The sequence below is a fragment of the Schistocerca cancellata genome, chromosome 9 (genome assembly GCF_023864275.1).
Source record: "Schistocerca cancellata isolate TAMUIC-IGC-003103 chromosome 9, iqSchCanc2.1, whole genome shotgun sequence".
Classification (NCBI taxonomy): Eukaryota; Metazoa; Arthropoda; class Insecta; order Orthoptera; family Acrididae; genus Schistocerca; species Schistocerca cancellata.
Window position 1 is genome coordinate 474,619,010 of NC_064634.1, and position 23,457 is coordinate 474,642,466.

General features: G+C 47.5%; 1 protein-coding gene across 1 annotated transcript in view; it reads right to left on the bottom strand.

Moving 5' to 3' along the window:
- Positions 1-23,457, bottom strand: part of LOC126100188 (max-binding protein MNT-like) — an 86,816-nt gene that overhangs the window by 56,974 nt on the left and 6,385 nt on the right. Inside the window, exon 2 of the mRNA XM_049910747.1 lies at positions 1,459-1,615. Within this exon, the coding sequence (XP_049766704.1) occupies positions 1,459-1,615 (157 nt within the window). The remainder of the gene's footprint in view (positions 1-1,458; positions 1,616-23,457) is intronic.

Sequence of the window (23,457 nt, forward strand, 5' to 3'; positions counted from 1 at the left end):
TACAGGGTTGGGGGGATAGTGCAGGTGGGGGGGGGGGGGGGGGTATGTTGAGGAGGGGAAAATAATACACTGCTCCAAAAAAATCTGTACACCTGAAATGACGACGTCGAGTTTGATCCGGTAACAGCGTATGCCATCTAGGGGTTAGTAGATATACTGGTAATGGTTTCAACATCGTCAGCCAACAGATAGCGTAGTTGCATAGATATCAGTGTGCCATCTGTATCTACTTTCTAATAGGGAATGCTCACAGCCAGAAAGCTGAGCGTTGTGCTGAGGTGTGAAGCAAGCAGACGATCACGCCACGGAGATGCATTCGTGCTTTCTACAACCAACTGCGCGAGTCTGTACAGGGTTAATTTGTGGCCTTCCGAGTGGCGGGATGGTCCTTTCGGGGAAGTGCCACACAAGGTGGGCGTGCTGCGTCAGTTGTGCAACGATGGCGGTATCGGCGGCCACGTGAACATTCTATACCCGTAGACGGGGTTCTGGACGTCCACGCAGCACAGACGTCCGACAGGATCGTCGTCTCGTAAGGGTGGGCAACAGTGACAGATGGTACAGCTACAACAGCACAGGTAAGAGGGCTTCTGTAGCAATGGGCCTACGTGCACGCACACCTCCAGTCCGTTTTCTACTCACGCCACAGCATCGACGTGCACGCGACTGCTGCTGTCGGAGGATCACTTGGAATGTCGCGCCGTTGTCTTCAGCGATGAAAGCACATTCTGCCTGCACGCAAGTGATGGTCGTTTGCGCGTACAACGTAGACTAGTGAGGGCTATCTCGTGGGGTGCGTTCGTCCGAGACACACTGGCCCTAGGCCTGGGTTGCGATACCTTTGGTGTTTCTGGAGAGGACGCTAACCAGCGCTCGGTACGTCCATAATGTTGGCCCCGTTCTCTTGCAATGTGATGTGTTGCTCCTACAGCATAATGCTCGCCCACAAACTGCTCGTGGAACTCAACGCACTCTGTAAGACGTGTAGCAACTTTCCTGTGTGGGATATGACGGGACGAGAAGTGACTCGTGCGACTCTTGGGTGAACAGGTCGAGCAGGCGAGGCATAACGTATCCCAGGACAGTATTCGCTATCAGTACGATCGACAGGATGCCAGTCAGCGCCTCCATTGCCCGTCGTGGAAGCTAAACCACGTACTTTTATGGGGGTTGCAGCATGGGTCGATACCTGATACCTCAGAACCGATTATGGTACTGATCTGCAAATGTAATCTTTTCAGGTACTCGATACGCACTGTTGCAACAATAAACCTCGAGTGAATTGGAGACCTTCAAAAGAGTGTGCTAACTTCCTTTCCGGCGGTGTTTGTATGCTTCTGAAATAAAATGTTTTACAGCAGTAGTCCCAGTATTTTACAACTACAGCTCGTTTACTCGCGACCGACTTCAGTAAGGCGCACCCCTGCAGCTCCGGCGCTGGCGCGCAGCCGCACTCACCTGGATGTAGCGCAGCGCGCTGTGCAGGATGCTCAGGTTGGACGTCTTCTTCTCGTCCGGCGAGGGCGGCAGCTGCTTCTTGAGCAGCTCGAAGCACTCCTTGAGGTGGGCGCGCCGGTTCTTCTCCAGCTTGTTGTGCACTTCCCGCGTCCCCATCCTGCGCATTCAAAATACGCTCCTGTCAGTCGCCGACAAATTGCTGCCGCCCTGGCTCAAACTAAACCTAAACACCAGTTTTAAGCAGCGCTTTTGCGCTGTTGCTTTATGCTCGCGTGGAGAATGAGTATCGGTCCCTCTGTTGGGATGCAGAGGTTTAGACAGGAAACTCGGATTCGTGAGGGAGGGCGGTGCAGATCGTTTCTGACCATTCACATATAAGGCTTTCCGTGTTGTCCTTAAATCAGTTTTAAAGCAACATCAACATATACAGGATGTTCGGAAATTCCCGTTGCAAACTTCTTGGACCTGTAGAGGGGAGTAAGTATACAATATTTTGAACCCATGTCCGGAAACGTACCGTTTCTGTGCTACAGCCCTTTGAAAACACGTTTGCTAGGTAGATATGCAATTGAGTAGTTATGGTGGAGGGTGCTTAAGTTGGGTCGATTCGTGTCATTTGACGTCTATCCTACCTCTCCGACCCGGTTAGAGCTTCATTCACGTGTCTGTGGTTGTAAGAGCAACAAAGATGAGTACACGTTCGTAGAATTACACCGACATGACACTCACGGTAATGGAAGGCATCTCGACACCTTTACCAAGATCGTTAACCGCAACGTCCGACTCCACTGCACACTCTTTTCGCCACAACTACGCAACGGCTTCGAGAAAGGGGTAACTTCACCGTCAGCAGACGTGACAGTGGTGCTCAAAGGAGACGCCGCAAACCCGAATCGGAAGAGGTCGTACTGTAATCAACAGAGTTTGTGAAAACTGATTATTGTGTGTATTGTGTATTTAAAACGGGGACCTAGAAACGACGGAGAGGCTTCGTCCCGCCGTAGCCCGCACAACAGACCACAGAAGTGCATCTGCCCCACCGCCGCCCTACACCGAACCCAGGTGTATTGTGCGTTTCGGCCCCCAGTGGACCCCAACCCCCCTCCCGGGAACATCTCATACCACACGAGTGTCACCCCAAACGTTTGCGCGGTAGAGTAATTATGGTGTACGCGTACGTGAAGACAGTGTCTGCGCAGCAATCGCCGACACAGTGCAACTGGGACGGGATAAGGAGAACCAGCCCGCTTTCGCCGAGGTAGATAGAAAACCGCCTTAAAAACTATCCACAGACTGGCCGGCACACAGGACCTCGACATTAATCCGCGGCGGATTCGTGCTGGGGACCGGCACGCCTTTCTGCTCGGGAAGCAGCACGTTAGACCGCGCGGCTAGTAAAGTGCACAAAACTGATCATGTTTCCCTTTTGTTTCTTTCGTTATTAATGAGTAGAATTGTACAACAAGTGATGTACCGGGTCACGTCTAGCAAATTATTTGTAGAAGAGGAGTCGCGTTAGCAACATGTTTTCAAACGGTTGTAGCACAGAAACATGGGCTCCAATTCAAAATACTAACCACTGAGTTGCCTCTACTAGTCGTAACGGAAATTTTGAAACACCCTATATACTTCGCAAGCCATCTTGTGATGTGTGGTGGGAGGAGGGAGACGATTTTTGAGTACCACTGTCATCTCCCCTTTCCCGTTACAGTCGCGAATAGACCGCATGAAGAACAATTGTTAGTAACCTCTGTCTGAGCTCGAATCTGTATAATTTTACCTTCCGCGAGATACACGTAGGAGGAGGCAATATACTGATTAAGTAATAGGAACGTGCGCTTTCGGACTGCCAACAGTGAGCCACATTGCTACCTACAACGCATGTCTTGTTATGTCTGCATCTCCGTGACGCTTTCGCGCTTCAGGCAAATGCCGAGATGGTTAGTTTGAAATGCAGACGGCCGTTTTCCATCCGAAGCTCGAGCCTGTGTTCCGTTTCTAACGGTCTAGTCACAAAACCCCAATGCTCAGTCTTCCTACTGTCTTGTAACCTAAGTTCTTTATACATGGGGTGGATATAAAGTAATGGCAATACTGTCGTAATACGGAGGATATGCGTCACATGGCATACCCGCTATCTGTAACTGACAGCAGGTCAGGTGAAGTAGTGCAATGGGTGGCGACGTTGTGTTTGAGTCAGCTGCTATGTATACTATGTGACAGTGCAGGTGATCGATTCAAGCGCCCTAACAGTATGTTTAGGAAACACGAGCAACGTGCGTAGAACAAGACTGAAGTGGCACGTGGTCGTAGTGGACGCGCGGTCTGAGGCGCCGTGTCACGGATTGCGCGGCCCCTCCCGCCGGAAGTTCGAGTCCTCCCTCGGGTGTGTGTGTGTGTGTGTGTGTGTGTGTCACACACACATTTGGCACGTGGTCGGAGCGCAAACCATGTTTCCTCCTGACACTGCACCCCATCATCCTTCATGACAATTCATGATGCCACACAGCGAGCTACGTTAGGACCTCCTGCGTACGTGAGAGTGGGGGATACTGCAATATCCGTCGTATTCACCCGATACGAGTCCTTACGATTACCATAATGAAGGAAGCTCTTCGTAGCACGCGCTACAGCACAACAGAAGACATCATAAGCACTGTAGGGCGGTCTTTTCGACATATCGACGGAGGTGGACGCGCTGCACGACGCCTTCGACAAGTGCGGGCCGGCCGGTGTGGCCGAGGGTTCTAGGTGCTTCGGTCTGGAACCGCGCCTAGAACCACTACGGTCGCAGGTTCGAATCCTTCCTCGGGCACGGATGTGTGTGATGTCCTTGGGTTAGTTAAGTTTAAGTAGTTCTAAGTTCTAGGGGACTGATGACCTCAGATGTTAAGTGCTCAGAGCCATTTGAACCATCATCATTTCCGGTCAATGATCGCTTCAGTTGGAAGAGAGGACCCAGTCCATTCCATGTAAACACAGCCCACACACTTATGGAGCCACCAGCAGCGCAGTGCTTTGTTGACAACTTGGGTCCGTGGCTTCGTGGGTCTGTATCACACTCGAACCCTACCATCAGCTCTTACCAACTGAAATCGGAACTCATCGGACGAGGCCACGATTTTCCAATCGTCTGGGGTCGAACCGATACGGTCACGAGTCCAGGACAGGCGCTGCAGGCGATGTCGTGCTTTTAGCAAAGGCACTCGCCTCGGTCGTTTGCTGCCACGGGCCATTGACGCCAGATTTCGCCGACTTGCCCTAACGGATACATTTGTCATACGTCCCACATCGATTCCTGCGATAATTTCACGCAGTTACTTGTCTGTTAGCACTGATAACTCTACGCAAACGCCGCTGCCCTCGGCCGTTGAGTGAAGAGCGTCGGCCACTGCACTTTCCGTGGTGTGCGGTGATGCCTGAAATTTGGTACTCTCGGCACACTGTGAATCTCGGAACATTGAATTCCCTAGCGATTTCCGAAATGGAATGTTCCATGCGTCTAGCTCCAGCAATCAATCTGCATTCAAAGTTCCCGTCGTGCGGCCATAATTCCGTCGAAAACTTGCTTCGCTAATGCACTGGCCTTTTATACCTTGTGTACGCATGTCGCTATCCGATGACTTCTGTCACTTCAGTGTATATACGTGGGCTACGCCAATACTACTATGTGTGTCAGTGTTTTCCCTTGTGCACTTTAAACGCTAGGCAACTTCCAGCAAAAGCGCATACGATGCACACAGGTTTGTGTGCTAGGGCGTGCCGCCACCAAAACGCAGTGGCGTGGGCAGCGGAGGTCCGCGTTATGCAACGCGCACGACGTGGCTGCGCCGCAGGCGGCCTGCGCACAACCGTTCCCTTCGCAAATAGCGCGCCTGACACCTGCCAGCACAACACGATGCCACTTTTCCTGTTAAACAGTGACCCGGACAGAGAAATGCTGAAATCTACAAGCCCCTCGCAAGACTTGTCAGGTTTCTGAACAAAACTACTCCTCCTCATTCTGGTTCGTGATCATACTATGTAACAACGACATGATCTTCAAACAATGCGTCCCCTTCACGGGATGAGCAACTGAAAATTCTCCCTAGCGAATGCTGGCCCGCATCTCGCGGTCGTGCGGTAGCGTTCTCGCTTCCCACGCCCGGGTTCCCGGTTTCGATTCCCGGCGGGGTCAGGGATTTTCTCTGCCTCGTGATGGCTGGGTGTTGTGTGCTGTCCTTAGCTTAGTTAGGTTTAAGTAGTTCTACGTTCTAGGGGACTGATGACCATAGATGTTAAGTCCCATAGTGCTCAGAGCCATTTGAACCATTTTTAGCCAATGCTGGCACCATTAACGTGCGTAGGTCAAGTACCACGGTTCCTCCTGATGACGGAGTACTGCTTATAAAGTGTAAGGTATCTGCGTAATTGGGCTCTTGTGCCAGTGGAAGCTTGCAAGAGCCCGAAGACAAATATGTGATATTTAGTCTACCTATGCTATACTTGTGACGTATGGCACTGTTTGCTGGGAGATTCTGCGACAGGTTCAGCAGCCCAAACCAAAAAGGTTCACTTCACCGGAGCACCGCGGTCCCTTCCCTCGAGAAGTGTCTGATGTTGTGTCTTCTCTGTGTCAGTTCAGCGTAGTTGACTAATTGACGAAGGTATAGCATAGTGATTTTTGTGCCTTATAAATTCCGGTGCAGGCACATAGCCTGATCCTCTCGAATACCACTAAGTGGTGTTCCGGCCACTTCCGACGGAAGGACCACTACCAACAGCGTCACATGCCTTCATTCCATAAGACACTGCGGAGACGTTTGGAATTTAATCCAGGACACTGGCGCAAAATCTGGTGATTCCAATTCTAGACCACCATCTTCTCCTCCCCTCGTCGGCCGTGATGGCCGTGCGGTTCTAGGCGCTGCAGTCCGGAACCGCGGGACTGCTACGGTTGCAGGTTCGAATCCTGCCTCGGGCATGAATGTGTGTGATGTCCTTAGGTTAGTTAGGTTTAAGTAGTTCTAAGTTCTAGTGGACTGATGACCTAAGGTGTTTAATGCTCTACTAAGATCTTTACGACAACTTAATTGCTCGTATAGAGGAGACGAAGATTCACTCCACTAACAGAGTAATGATATCTGCGAAATTTGACCGATGAAGCGAATTCTGGGGCTGATGAGCACAAGGAGAGTGAAGTTAGTGGGAAAACAAAAAATACGGGCTATAATGAGAGAACATCTAATTACAAACATTGTGAGAAGTAGCGAATAATGTGGGCTGTCATATTGGAACGTTACTGGAATAAATTAACAACCAAAGCTGTACCAGTGAGAAGTCCTCAGAAAACGAGTCCACTCTGCAAGGCAAGACTGTGTTTGCGGATAAAATGGAAGACGATCTAATCCAGCTGGTCGATATACGAGACTGAAGTCGTAGAAGCACCGTGTGAGGGAAACATTACAACGATGCGATGTGATCTATTAGTTTGCATACTACAGAAAATCAGCTGTGACTTCAGTTAGCATACGCTGCAGCAAACACAGTATAGCGTTGCGTTAATTTTGTTAACGGTAGGAAAGACCATCGTCGTCAGGTCGCATCGTTGTCATTTTTGCGACACAGCCATCTACACTATACGACATGTTACGTCCGCGTCCTTTGGGTTGAGAACAGTCAAGGAAGAAGGAGATGATTATGAAAGGCAAGACACACATGAACGTGCTGATCTCGCGCGCTTTGACGCCTTGGTGCACTCAGGTGCATCTCTTTTTGTGTTGCACTCTAAGAAAACCGGTAGTGGTAATAGCGCTTTCACAAACTGTGCGTCTCCTGTTCACGGACGTCAAGGATAATGCGTATATAAACGCTGTTCTCTTCTTTCGCAAACAGCAGGTACCTTGAGACAGCCTTTTATCAACACAGCAAAAATGGTTCAAATGGCTCTGAGCACTATAGGACTTAACATCTATGGTCATCAGTCCCCTAGAACTTAGAACTACTTAAACCTAACTAACCTAAGGACATCACACAACACCCAGCCATCACGAGGCAGAGAAAATCCCTGACCCCGCCGGGAATCGAACCCGGGCGTGGGAAGCGAGAACGCTACCACACGACCACGAGATGCGGGCAACACAGCAAAAGAAAGACACTGTCAAAAGTAGGAAACATTAGTAAAGAAAACAAACCAAGGACTGAATGGCAGTACAGACATCCCGTTCGATAATTTTCTCTGATTGTTTTACCTTCGAGCTTCTTGAGTGGTCATCGGTCAGACAAGGGTGTGCATTGTTATTGTTTTTCGAATCCTCAGTCGAAGGGTTCACGGGTACATCATTGCAACTGACTAAACGTGTCTGCGTTTTTCAAGCTGCTCTGAAGAAAGCGAGACATGGACTTTTAAAGTTATTAGAATTAAAAAACTAAATCTGATGGTTCGTCGGCGACCAAGTTTCAAATTACGAGGAGTGACAGGAACCCTAAGAAATGAAACAGGGAACAGGCTGGAGTGAGAGGCATAATTATGACTGCGATGAAAATGAAGAAGAGGTGGGAAACATGTAGCCAAGTGGATGGTCAGTACCGGGTCAAAGGAAACTCTTTGGTGGGGTGAAAGAAGTAAGAAGAGACATACACACGACTTAGCAGAACGTGGGTAGGTGACACTAGAAACTATGCTTAACAGCTAGGTACTATATCGCTGAAGACAGCAGCGTATGGAAAAGACTTTTATCCGGGAATAGAAGTCAACTTTATTAAATGTTACACATTCCTGACATATTGATAATAATGATTCCTATTGCAAAACAATTTAGAGTCGTCGGTAAACCAGAATCGAAACCTTTTTGCTTACACCCTTGAGAGAGCGCCATTCAACAACCCAGGGGTAATTATCCCCAGCAGGGAACTACAGATGTGGCTACAACTTCAAGTTAAATGTTGTTGTCCTGGTCTCCAGTCGAACCATGGTTGCTATACATAATCACCGAGGCAGTTATCGTCCTTCTGCTCGCCTGAAATTTTCGTAACCAGGGGAGCTTCTATTTATTGGTTGGTTGACATCGATGGCCAACTGAAGGGCGCCAGTGCTCTGCGATTCTGCCACTTTCCGTATCCGTAACTTGACATGTGAGGGTGGTAAACTGACATTCATTACAGGGCCAGAAACACTGCTTACCCTGGCCAACAGGTCGACCTCGTCATTGAAAACCAGTCCTACATAAGCTGGCCCCGCAGAGAGGAGATCCTCATGAGGTTTCAGTAGACTGCAATACGCAAATATTATCCAAGAAGGTTCTGCAATGCTGCAAGATTTGAGTCACTCGAATCGCTGTCGCTTCTGCGTTAAAAACTGAACCGTATAGGCGAGAGAAGAAATAGCTTGGAATACGAGGTGCATTCAATAAGAAATTCCATACATTTATTTCAATTTCGCTGAAGAAAATGTGCAATTAGTTGTGGGACATCGTGAAGTATTTCCGCTTCAGCCGCTATAGTTTCACGAAGTACCGATACGTGGCAGCGCTATACGTACCCTTCAAAATGGCGTCCGTAAATGAGGTGCGTTCCGAGCAGTTGGCGAAAAACTGGAGCATCGCAGATAATCACAGGCGCTTGCACACTGTCTACGGAGACCTGGCAATGATCAAAAGCACGTCGAGTCGTCGGGCGAGGCGTCTGTCATCATCGCAACAAGGTAGCGAAAATCTGTGCCGGACGGCCGCACACAGCTGTGACTCCTGCGATACTATCCTCAGAAATTTCAAGAAACGACTTCACCGTGTTACTTCGTCACAGAAATACAAAAGCAAGGCCTTAACACAACTCTGCGCACGTCAGAGGAGCTCACAAAACTGCATTTGACTGTTCGTTCTGATCCACCTGACAACCCGGATCTCCCACCTTACGATATCGATCTGTTTGCACTCCGCCGGAAGCAGTACGTGGATGAAAGGGAAGTTACTGATGCTGCAAGACGTTTGCACCGACTTCGACCAGTGGAGTGGTACCACGCGGGCATAGAGACTCTCCAAGTAAGGTGGCGTAAGGCCGTCGCACTGGAAAAAATGTGTTGCATTACTTATTTGTGCTTGAGGAGAAGCACCGCTCGAGATCGCGCCACCACGACCGCAACGTACGTCTTGGGCGCCGCGCGCTCGCTCCGTCTCGATGGCAGCGGTACCGCCGGGCGGAATGTCGCAAGCGCGGTCTCGCTTTCTTGTCCACCGGCCGCGCTTCGTCAAGGTTCCACTCACAGGCTTGGACAGTTACGTGTCATTATAGGACAGCGTAGCATATGATCCGATTCTACCTGGACTTGTATTCTTCAGTTAAACTTCTCTGGTGCTTGTGTAATTCCGGTGCTCAGCTCACCGACGTTGTACGTAAATTCGTATTGTTGTTGTCAATAAGTAACTGTAGATATTTCACCGAGAAAGCCGCGCGTATACAATGAGGCGACAAAAGTCACGGGACATTGTTTTGCAATGTGTTGTGCAGCAACTCAACGTGGCATATATTCATCAAGTCACAGAAACATCTCTCCAGAAATATTGAGCCATGCCGTCTCTATAGCTGTCCATAATTGCGAAAGTGTTGCCGGTACACGATTTTTTGCACGCACTGACCTCTCGATTATGTCCCATAAATGTCCGATGCGATTCGTGTCGGGCGATCTGGTTGGGCAAATCATTCGCTCGAATTATCCAGAGTGTTCTTCAGACCAATCGCGCGCACGGTCACATAGTGAATTGCCATCCACAAAATTTCCATCCTTGTTTGGGAACATGATGTTCACCAACGATTGCAAACGGTCTTCAATTAGCCGAAGATAACCATTTTCAGTCAGTGATAGGTTCAGTTCGACAAGGGGGCCGTGCCCATTGCATGTAATTATGGAGCCACCACCAGCTTGCACAGAGCCTTGTTGACAACCTCTCGTCAACTGAAATCGGGACACATCTGACCAGGCCACAGACGTCTAGTATTCTATCGACATGGTCACGATCCCGGGAGAGGCGCTGTAGGCGATGTAGTGCTATGAGCAAAGGTCGTCTGCTACCACAGCCCATTACCGCCAAATTTCGCCGCGTTGTCTTAACGGATACGTTCATCGTGCTTCCCACATTGATTTCAGCGGTTATTTCATGCAGTGTTGACTGGTTACTATCCCTGAGTGAGGGCCGTCGGCCACTGCTTTGTCCGTGGCGAGAGGTAACCTCTGAAATGTGGTATTCTCGGCACATTCTTCACACTGCCGATCTCCAAATATTGAATTCCGTAACGATTTCCATAATAGAATGTTTAAAGTCTTAACTGCCATCGTGCAGTCATAATCACGCCGGAAACGTTTTCACATGAATCACCCGAGTACAAATGACAGCTCTGTCAATGCACTACCCTTTTACACTTGAGTACGCGATATTACCGCCATCTGTATATGTGCATACCGCTATCCCACTTCTGTCACCTCAGTGAACACACGAACAAAGTGCGGGCAGTAAAGGTCGACAGAAGCATACAAACTTGAATGATTGAGCCGACGGTAGAAATACACTACTGGCCATTAGAATTGCTACACCACGAAGATGACGTGCAACAAACGCGAAATTTAACCGACAGGAAGAAGATACTGTGATATGCAAATGATTAGCTTTCCAGGGCATTCACACAAGGTTGGCGCCTGTGGCGACAACTACAACGTGGTGACGAGGAAAGTTTCCAACCGGTTTCTCATACACAAACAGCAGATGACCGGCGTTACCTGGTGAAACGTTGTTCTGATGCCTCGTGTAAGGAGAAGAAATGCGTACCATCACGTTCCCGACTTTGATAAAGGTCGGATTGCAGCCTATGGCGATTTCGGCTCCTCGTATCGCGACATTGCTGCTCGCGTTGGTCGAGATCCAATGACTTTTAGCAGACTATGGAATCGGTGTATTCAGGAGGGTAATACGGAACGCCGCGCTGGATCTCAACGGCCTCGTATCACTGGCAGTCGAGATGACAGGCATCTTATCCGCATGGCTGCAACGGATCGTGCAGCCACGTCTCGATCGCTGAGTCAACAGATGGCGACGTTTGCAAGACAATAACCAAATGCACGAACAGTTCGACGACGTTTGCAACAGCATGAACTATCAGCTCGGAGATCATGGCTGTGGTTACCCTTGACGCTGCGTTACAGACAGGAGCGCCTGCGATGGTGTACTCAACGACGAACCTGGGTGCACGAATGGCAAAACGTCTTTTTTTCGGATGAATCCAGGTTCTGTTTACAGCATCATCATGGTCGCATCCGTGTTTGGCGACATCGCGGTGAACGCACATTGGATACTGGCGTATCACCCCGCGTGATGGTATGAGGTGCCATTGCTTACACGTCTCGGTCACCTCTTTTTCGCATTGACGGCACTTTGAACAGTGGACGTTACATTTCAGATGTGTTGCAATCCGTAGCTGTACCCTTCATTCGATCCCTGCAAAACCCAAAATTTGAGCAGGATAATACACGACCGCATGTTGCAGGTCCTGTATGGGCCATTCCGGATACAGAAAATGTTCGACTGCTGCCCTGGCCAGCACATTCTCCAGATCTCTCACCAATTGAGAACGTCTGGTCAATGGTGGCCGAGCAACTGGCTCGTCCCAGTATGCCAGTCACTACTCTTGATGAACTGTGGTATCGTGTTGAAGCTGCATGGGCAGCTGTACCTGTACACGCCATCCAAGCTCTGTTTGACTCAATGCCCAGGCGTATCAAGGCCGTTATTACGGCCAGAGGTGGTTGTTCTGGGTACTGGTTTCTCAGGATCTATGCACCCAAATTGCGTGGAAATGTAATCACATGTCAGTTCTGGTATAATATATTTGTCCAATGAATACCCGTTGATCATCTGCATTTCTTCTTGGTGTAGCAATTTTAATGGCCAGTAGTGTATGTAATAGTGAATACCGAGGTTTTCCAACTGATATCTGGATGAAAGTGCACATGGAACCGCCCGCATCTCGTGGTCGTGCGGTAGCGTTCTCGCTTCCCACGCCCGGGTTCCCGGGTTCGATTCCCGGCGGGGCCAGGGATTTTCTCTGCCTCGTGATGGCTGGGTGTTGTGTGCTGTCCTTAGGTTAGTTAGGTTTAAGTAGTTCTAAGTTCTAGGGGACTGATGACCATCGATGTTAAGTCCCATAGTGCTCAGAGCCATTTGAACCATTTTTGCACATGGAACTATGAAGCTATCTCAGTGAGTGAGTGAATGTAATGCCTCCATTAGTAGAAGGCGTTATGAGAGGAAGGCGGTGTCTCATTTCTCGTGGTAGGGTGGATAATCTAATATTAGGCTGTCGAATATTGTGGCAAATAAAGTGCTCTGGTCAGGTAGCGACGCAGGCTGAGTGCGCGCAGCTGCGGGTGGGTGGGCGGCCGTGGGGCAGGTCGGCGGCTATTTCGGGAGGCCCGCCCTGCCGCGCCGCGCCGCGCTGCGACCTTTGCCGCCTGTCATATCGACCGGCAGCGGCCCGCGGCGCGGCTCGCCTCTCAGCTGTCGCCCCCGCCGCCCACGTCCACACTGGCCGCTACGCCCCGTCCGACGCAACTCGCGCGTCCCGGGTGCGCAACAGCACCGTTTCTACCAACGGAGGCGACCTGTATGTTACAGGTTGTAACACTGTCGTTCCTTTCCGTTCGAGTCGTACCTAAACCGTCGTGTGCCACGTAGCGGCCACGGATGGAAGTAAAGGATTGTAGCGGCAGAAGGAGACAGAGAAGGCGCCGAGCGAGGCTGATGCCGGCCGCTGCAGCGTCATTTTTTGCTGCGGATTAAAACAGCGGCGTAAGACTACCCGGCGCCTTTGGCCGCTACAACGAGCGTCCGACTGTTCGCAGTCGCAGTGCTGGAGATGGCAGCTACCCAACTATCGCGGTAACAGGCCGGCGATATTACCTGCCGCTTCCGTCAGGGGCAAATCACACCAACAGTCGACCAGTATTGTAGTTGAATTGAAGAAAGATGCAGATTATTTTCATATGAACTCCTTATTCTCATTGCGAATCTTCGTGTCGAGGAGAAACTCCCTAAATTCTTGAAATACCTGAGTTCTATTCGCGCGAACATCCAATTTAGCGCAGAACTGGAAAAGGACGGATGCCAGCTTTCTAGCTTTGTCAGATATCTCGACGGCACCCTGGGACACGGTGTCTTTCGCTAGCCTACACATACAGATCTGTACCTGTCACCAAGGTGCGAAGACCCACGGTGTCCCGAATACGCTCGTACACAGGCACATACGACTGCTGACAAGGGCCACCTACGTCAGTGGTCGCAAAACTGCGGCGCGCGGGCCGCATGCGGCTCGAATCAAGTATTCTTGCGGCCCGCGGTTCTCGGCTGCACTTTATAATAATATGCATCTAACAACTAACAGCCGAGTATAGATTTCGTGCTGCTGGTTCATTCGGCTGTGAGCTGAGTAAAGTTGGCCGCTCACCACAGAGTACAGGGGTAACCAGCACAGCTGCTACGGAGGTAGAGGGTGAGAGAGAGGGAATGTTTTGCCAGCACTTCCAGTTCTGAAAACTCACGGGCGTGCGTGAACGTAGTACCAAGCAGCTGCTATGATATAACTTTCGGCATCAAGTAACGTTAAGTCCTGATTAACATTACAGAGACGATCATCTCGGCGCCGACTTTTAACGATACTACGGGGTTGGTGGTCAACTTTACGCGCCCCTACTGTAGTTGGTCTATCGCGGGCTCATTACTAACTAATAACAAGATCTGAACATAGGCGGCCCAAGGTGCCGGCCAACAACGTCAGCATTGCCTCGCGATCAAAAAAGTTCGACGACCACTGGTATACCTAATGAACATCTGGAACGCTTCAAATGGCTCTGAGCACCAAGACAAGGTTATTTTTTCCGACTATTACAGATAACCCACTGCCTTAGGCTCTGTGAAGAATCATTCTACGGAAGTAGGCGTCTATAAGATTCGTTGTATATCGGACGTTCCTTATCATCAGTTCAAGAATGCGTGGAACATCGACGCTATACCTGTCTGTCATAGCCTGATAAATCAGTCGCGACCAATCACCGTATTCAGGTGGCCGTGCTATGTCGATTAAGAGAACGTCCAGATCGTAAAATGTCTCATCCTTAGTGGATTCGGTTTTCGTCGGTCGCTGAAATACGTTTGACGAATTATTTAATTAACTGTAATGACGATTTTAGCCTCAACAAAATGTTAAATACGGCGGTGATAATAGTTAACTTCCACAGACAACGGTACTATTTTCATGTCGACCAGAATTTGTGACACAACATCATCACAGAGGCTGTCACAGTAGCGTTGTACCTTAAGTCTTTCCGGAGCGCTCGGGAGATGCCTGAACTGTTTGCAACCGAAATATTAGCAACTGACAAAGTTCCGATATGGCTGAACTCCGGAAATTTTCTGGACTCAAGTCTCATTATTTGACCCCTAACATTTTTAAACCCAGTTCCACAACTCTGGTGTTTGAAACGTAAAATTGACTAGCTTGTTTTAACTCTTTTCGCTATTGCATATTTTCTATTTCTACAGCTCCAACACGCATAGTTACGTCGTGTAACAAGCGTTGTGTGGAATGGCTCCATTGCCAGTCAGCACTAGTTCCGAGTGCTGTGGGATACGTTCCGTAAGTGGGAGGATTGCAAAGCATGCTTGTGCGCTGCACTGTGGGTTTAATAAGCCCGATAGCGACGTAAACGGTTTTTAATTTAATGAACTTCGCAATGTGAATGGAAGGAAAAACACTACCGAACGGTTACATTACAAGGTCATGCAATCGGAATCAAACTTGTTGCAGCGAAAACGACTGCCAAGAAGGCGACGGAAGTACACTCCTAGAAATTGAAATAAGAACACCGTGAATTCATTGTCCCAGAAAGGGGAAACTTTATTGACACATTCCTCGGGTCAGATACATCACATGATCACACTGACAGAACCACAGGCACATAGACACAGGCAACAGAGCATGCACAATGTCGGCACTAGTACAGTGTATATCCACCTTTCGCAGCAATGCAGGCTGCTATTCTCCCATGGAGACGATCGTAGAGATGCTGGATGTAGTCCTGTGGAACGGCTTGCCATGCCATTTCCACCTGGCGCCTCAGTTGGACCAGCGTTCGTGCTGGACGTGCAGACCGCATGAGACGACGCTTCATCCAGTCCCAAACATGCTCAATGGGGGACAGATCCGGAGATCTTGCTGGCCAGGGTAGTTGACTTACACCTTCTAGAGCACGTTGGGTGGCACGGGATACATGCGGACGTGCATTGTCCTGTTGGAACAGCAAGTTCCCTTGCCGGTCTAGGAATGGTAGAACGATGGGTTCGATGACGGTTTGGATGTACCGTGCACTATTCAGTGTCCCCTCGACGATCACCAGTGGTGTACGGCCAGTGTAGGAGATCGCTCCCCACACCATGATGCCGGGTGTTGGCCCTGTGTGCCTCGGTCGTATGCAGTCCTGATTGTGGCGCTCACCTGCACGGCGCCAAACACGCATACGACCATCATTGGCACCAAGGCAGAAGCGACTCTCATCGCTGAAGACGACACGTCTCCATTCGTCCCTCCATTCACGCCTGTCGCGACACCACTGGAGTCGGGCTGCACGATGTTGGGGCGTGAGCGGAAGACGGCCTAACGGTGTGCGGGACCGTAGCCCAGCTTCATGGAGACGGTTGCGAATGGTCCTCGCCGATACCCCAGGAGCAACAGTGTCCCTAATTTGCTGGGAAGTGGCGGTGCGGTCCCCTATGGCACTGCGTAGGATCCTACGGTCTTGGCGTGCATCCGTGCGTCGCTGCGGTCCGGTCCCAGGTCGACGGGCACGTGCACCTTCCGCCGACCACTGGCGACAACATCGATGTACTGTGGAGACCTCACGCCCCACGTGTTGAGCAATTCGGCGGTACGTCCACCCGGCCTCCCGCATGCCCACTATACGCCCTCGCTCAAAGTCCGTCAACTGCACATACGGTTCACGTCCACGCTGTCGCGGCATGCTACCAGTGTTAAAGACTGTGATGGAGCTCCGTATGCCACGGCAAACTGGCTGACACTGACGGCGGCGGTGCACAAATGCTGCGCAGCTAGCGCCATTCGACGGCCAACACCGCGGTTCCTGGTGTGTCCGCTGTGCCCTGCGTGTGATCATTGCTTGTACAGCCCTCTCGCAGTGTCCGGAGCAAGTATGGTGGGTCTGACACAGCGGTGTCAATGTGTTCTTTTTTCCATTTCCAGGAGTGTAGTTGTTACAGGTACAGGTAATTCTTGCGTCCTGTTCAGCTCTGCAGCTGGGAAACAGCTCGCGAAGCTCCATTCGCACAGACGGCATGTTGCTGTCTTGTCAGCCAGTTACCATGTTAGCACCGCGCCTAAAATGTGCCTCCTGCGTCAACGCGCATCCGGAATCTCAGCCAGATACGCACCTGCTTCTGGTGCTCCACACCATTACTTTCGCACTCGGCAGCCTTCCCTGACGTCGCTACTTCCTTTTCCTCCTGCCATCTCTGTTTCAGACATATTCTAAGACGGTATTTCTTTTTAAACTTTTACTACTTTTATTTTGAGAAATATTACATCAGTGGTCCTCAACCTGGGGGTAACTATACCCTGAGAGGTAAAATGAAAATTACAGAGGGGTAAAAACTAAAAGATTTGATTCTGTTTCAGTCACCAAACTAAAATATTTTCAAAAGCACGTTACTATTATCACAATTTTGGAAGACTATAATATTAATCAAATAAGTTAACAATAATTACTTTTTCCCAATTAGCAGCATTAATCCGGTGGAGATTACAGCATCCTCACATAGTCCATCCACTACACCCTTATGTTGTGCTTTGTCCAGCACACTGCTGATGATAAAAATGAGACACATACACTTTTTTTTTGTCATCAGTCTACTGACTGGTTTGATGCGGCCCGCCACGAATTCCTTTCCTGTGCTAACCTCTTCATCTCAGAGTAGCACTTGCAACCTACGTCCTCAATTATTTGCTTGACGTATTCCAATCTCTGTCTTCCTCTACAGTTTTTGCCCTGTACAGCTCACTCTAGTACCATGGAAGTCATTCCCTCATGTCTTAGCAGAAGTCCTATCTTCCTGTCCCTTCTCCTTATCAGTGTTTTCCACATATTCCTTTCCTCTCCGATTCTGCGTAGAACCTCCTCATTCCTTACCTTATCAGTCCACCTAATTTTCAACATTCGTCTATAGCACCAGATCTCAAATGCTTCGATTCTCTTCTGTTCCGGTTTTCCCACAGTCCATGTTTCACTACCATACAATGTTGTACTCCAGACGTACATCCTCAGAAATTTCTTCCTCAAATTAAGGCCGGTATTTAATATTAGTAGACTTCTCTTGGCCAGAAATGCTTTTTTTGCCATAGCGAGTCTGCTTTTGATGTCCTCCTTACTCCGTCCGTCATTGGTTATTTTACTGCCTAGGTAGCAGAATTCCTTAACTTCTTTCACTTCGTGACCATCAATCCTGATGTTAAGTTTCTCGCTGTTCTCATTTCTACTACTTCTTATTACCTTCGTCTTTCTCTCAAACCATACTGTGTATTCATTAGACTGTTCATTCCGTTCAGCAGATCATTTAATTCTTCTTCACTTTCACTCAGGATAGCAATGTCATCAGCGAATCGTATCATTGATATCCTTTCACCTTGTATTTTAATTCCACTCCTGAACCTTTCTTTTATTTCCATCACTGCTTCCTCGATGTACAGATTGAAGAGTAGGGGAGAAAGGCTACAGCCTTGTCTTACACCCTTCTTAATACGAGCACTTCGTTCTTGATCGTCCACTCTTATCATTCCCTCTTGGTTGTTGTACATATTGTATATGACACGTCTCTCCCTATAGCTTACCCCTACTTTTTTCAGAATCTCGAACAGCTTGCACCATTTTATATTGTCGAACGCTTTTTCCAGATCGACAAATCCTATGAAAGTGTCTTCATTTTTCTTTAGCCTTGCTTCCATTATTAGCCGTAACGTCAGAATTGCATCTCTCGTCCCTTTACTTTTCCTAAAGCCAAACTGATCGTCACCTAGCGCATTCTCAATTTTCTTTTCCATTCTTATGTATATTGTTCTTGTAAGCGGCTTCGATGCATGAGCTGTTAAGCTGATTGTGCGATAATTCTCGCACTTGTCAGCTCTTGCCGTCTTCGGAATTTTGTGGATGATGCTTTTCCGAAAGTGAATAGTCGATTTGTTGCCACTTCCCCCAATGATTTGAGAAATTCTGATGGAATGTTATCTATCCCTTCTGCCTTATTTGACCGTAAGTCCTCCAAAGCTCTTTTAAATTCAGATTCTAATACTGGATCCCCTATCTCTTCTAAATCGACTCCTGTTTCTTCTTCTATCACATCACACAAATCTTCACCCTCATAGAGGCTTTCAATGTATTCTTTCCACCTATCTGCTCTCTCCTCTGCATTTAACAGTGGAATTCCCGTTGCACTCTTAATGTTACCACCGTTGCTTTTAATGTCTCCAAAGGTTGTTTTGACTTTCCTGTATGCTGAGTCTGTCCTTCCGACAATCATATCTTTTTTGATGTCTTCACATTTTTCCTGCAGCCATGTCGTCTTAGGTTCCCTGCACTTCCTATTTATTTCATTCCTCAGCGACGTGTATTTTCTGTATTCCTGATTTTCCCGGAACATGTTTGTACTTCCTCCTTTCATCAATCAACTGAAGTATTTCTTCTGTTACCCACGGTTTCTTCGCAGCTACCTTCTTTGTACGTATGTTTTCCTTCCCAACTTCTGTGATGGCCCTTTTTAGAGATGTCCATTCCTCTTCAATTGTACTGCCTACTGCGCTATTCCTTATTGCTGTATCTATAGCGTTAGAGGACTTCAGACGTACCTCGCCATTCCTTAGTACTTCCGTATCCTACTTCTTTGCGTATTGATTCTTCCTGACTAATGTCTTGAACTTCAGCCTACTCTTCATCACTACTATATTGTGATCTGAGTCTATATGTGCTCCTGGGTACGGCTTACAATCCAGTATCTGATTTCGGAATCTCTGTCTGACGATGATGTAATCTAATTGAAATCTTCCCGTATCTCCCGGCCTTTTCCAAGTATACCTCCTCCTCTTGTGATTCTTGAACAGGGTATTCACTATTACTAGCTGAGACTTGTTACAGAACTCAATTAGTCTTTCTCCTCTTTCATTCCTTGTCCCAAGCCCATATTTTCCTGTAACCTTTTCTTCTACTCCTTCCCCTACAACTGCATTCCAGTCGCCCATGACTATTAGATTTTCGTCACCCTTTACATACTGCATTACCCTTTCAATATCCTCATACACTTTCTCTATCTGTTCATCTTCAGCTTGCGACGTCGGCATGTATACCTGAACTATCGTTGTCGGTGTTGGTCTGCTGTCGATTCTGATTAGAACAACCCGGTCACTGAACTGTTCACAGTAACACACCCTCTGCCCTACCTTCCTATTCATAACGAATCCTACACCTGTTATACCATTTTCTGCTGCTGTTGATATTACCCGATACTCATCTGACCAGAAATCCTTGTCTTCCTTCCACTTCACTTCACTGACCCCTACTATATCTAGATTGAGCCTTTGCATTTCCCTTCTCAGATTTTCTAGTTTCCCTACCACGTTCAAGCTTCTGACATTCCACGCCCCGACTCGTAGAACGTTATCCTTTCGTTGATTATTCAATCTTTTTCTCATGGTAACCTCCACCTCGGCAGTCCCCTCCCGGACATCCGAATGGGGGACTATTCCGGAATCTTTTGCCAATGGAGAGATCATCATGACACTTCTTCAATTACAGGCCGCATGTCCTGTGGATATACGTTACGTGTCTTTAATGCAGTGGTTTCCATTGCCTTCTGCATCCTCATGTCGTTGATCATTGCTGATTCTTCCGCCTTTAGGGGCAGTTTCCCACCCCTAGGACAAGAGAGTTCCCTGAACCACTATCCGCTCATCCGCCCTCTTTGACAAGGCCGTTGGCAGAATGAGGCCGACTTCTTATGCCGGAAGTCTTCGGCCGCCAATGCTGATTATTTATCAAAATTTAGGCAGTGGCGGGGATCGAACCCGGGACCGAAGACGTTTTGATTATGAATCAAAGACGCTACCCTAGACCACGGGTACAATCTACATACACTACAAATGATAAATATCACAAGAAAATGTCTTCTCCAAATTGTAGCGAGTACCTACAGTCGTCCTGAAATTCCTTCATTATTTCGCTTCGAAACAGATAAATGAATTAATTGACGGCACAACACAGCAATAATTAGATAAGGGTGTACACATTGTTGTTGTTATTATTATTATCAGACTGGTCAGACACAAATCATTAACAGCCTGAAGTTGTCCAATTTGACCAGTTCCGAAGTAAGGAGTCCAGCAATCAAGTGATTCACGAACAGTAAGTATAGTGCACACATCTGAAATAGTTTGATTTTGAAGGGGGTTGCAGTGCGCAGGTAACGCAAGTGCCCCAGTGGAGAGGAGTATGTTTTGTAGCGAGTGGCTACCCTCACTGTAGATAGTTAGCTTTCTTATCTAGAAGGAGTTTGGGTAGCACTTACGTTGCACTGCAAATTATATCATTCATTCTAACCCCCCCCCCCCCCTCAACACACACACTAAACATCATTCATAGTTCACATCTTTCATCATTTAAAAAAAATGAAAGTGTTCCACGAAAGTCTCTCATTCTACAGTTTAGTTATGAGCTAAAGTTGCCGTTAATGTGGGGGGTGGGGGAACAAACGGAACGGAGGGGGAGGGCGGAGGTACTAGCTAATATCTGATTACACTCTGGGGTAATGGTCTCAGAAAGGTTGGCAGCCATTATAATACATCATTTTAATAAAAAAGAATTACCTTATTAGTAGATAATGTATAATGATATCTCATTAACTATTGCAAGAATATGGGTTTCCCGGTTTTCATGCAACTTACATGCGAAGAAAATGATTTATATCTCCTTTTGTTACTCCTTCACATTTGCAGTCATTAATATCTATAATGTTATGCACAGCTGCTCGTAACAAAAACGGCACTGCTTTTTTGAGAAATCGTCAATGCGCGGCTATTTTTTGTAGTACGCGTTAAAAACGAAAACCACCAAATACATTTTAGTTTCACAACACGTAACTTAACACGACGGCATCTGATCTTACTGCCAATCACAATACTACTCTGGTAAGACAAACATCACTGATGTTACTGTGCTATATAGAAGAATTTAAATCATCCTACACAAGTACAGGAGTATGAAATCTTATTGTGGAATCACATTCGTTGGCTTCGTCAACCCACAACAAAATTACCGTCTTCCAGTCTACGCTAGCACTGGGACTACACTACAGATCAAAACACGATAACCTTCATTCCAATAAATACCTTCTCTTCAAATCACACTCGTGGTTTTTGCCCACAGAGAACCAAATCATTACTTTTAAACGGAACCTTCGTATCACATTCGTGTGTTTGTTGACAGAAAAACATTGCACGATGTCCTATGTCCTGCGCTGTGTTTGGCTGGTGGAAGCAAACCAAGCAGGCAACACGTGAAGCTAAACTATCGTATTTGGTGATTTTCGTATTCAAAGTAGCGTTCTACGAAAATGTCCTGTTTAATCACCACATTACCTTGAATATGCCAAAAACGCGTATGTTGTGTAAAAACGTCGGTACATGTCACGTAGATCCATCGTAAGGTGGTTCTCTCCTCTGCGAAGGCTGACTTATTATGCCTTTCCCCGCTAGAATATCCAGTGCACGTCTTTCTTCTCTGCATAACTACTGCAACCTACACGTATTTGAACCGGCTTACTGCACCCTCTACGGCAGGGATGTCAAATCTTTTAGCTTATCTAGGCCACAATGTAAAAAGATGAGTCTTCTTGGGCCGCACATAATATACTCAACACTAACAATCTCCGTCGGGCACGGTCAGAAGTATGTAGTTAACACATTTAAGTTATTAAGAGTGTATTAATTTATGAGTCTTTATTCTAAAACAGCAAGATGGAATTAAAAGGAAGGAAGGAAAGAAGAATGTGTTAACGTCCCGTCGACAACGAGATAGTCAGAGACGGAGCACAAGCTCGGATTGCGTCACGGATGGAGAAGGAAATTGACTGTGCCCTTTCAAAGGAACCATTCCAGCATTTGCCTGGAGCGATTTAGGGAAACACGGAAAACCTAAATAAGGATGGCCGGACTCGGGTTCCAATCGCCGTCCTCTAGAAAGCGAGTTCAGTGTGCTAAAAACTGCACAACCTCGCTCGGTGTAAGATTGAGTTAATTTGACATTTTATGTATTAGTTTATTAATAATTTTATATATAATTAATTACAAATCATAGAACTAATGTGACATTTTACTTTGAATTTAGGAAACTAATGTAGGTTCGATCGAACTAGTTGCAATTGTCTCAAGGTTGATTCTATTTTTACTCGATGTGTACTTTACTTTTGAAAACAACTGTTCACAAACGTACGTGACGACATATATAACGCATCACTGTGCAGCAAGTGATATATGTCTCTGGGCAGGTATTATTTTGAAGTCCAACAATGATACATAAGATCAATACTGTTTTAGCAGGGCGTCAGACTGCAACTCTATGCACTCCATTTGAAAATATTCTGGCAACATATACATTCTGTCTGTAGGTGTTGCACAAATACAAAAAGTGATTATTTTTTCTAAAATCCTGAAATCGATTTTAAAATTCTTGTATCAAATTGAAAAGTATGGCTGCGTATTTCATTCCGTCTTTAGGATTGTGTTTGGCCAACGAGACGTATTGAAAAAATTGTTTGCAATGACTACTTGTATCAAATTGAAAAGTATGGCTGCGTATTTCATTCCGTCTTTAGGATTGTGTTTGGCCAACGAGACGTATTGAAAAAATTGTTTGCAATGACTACAGCT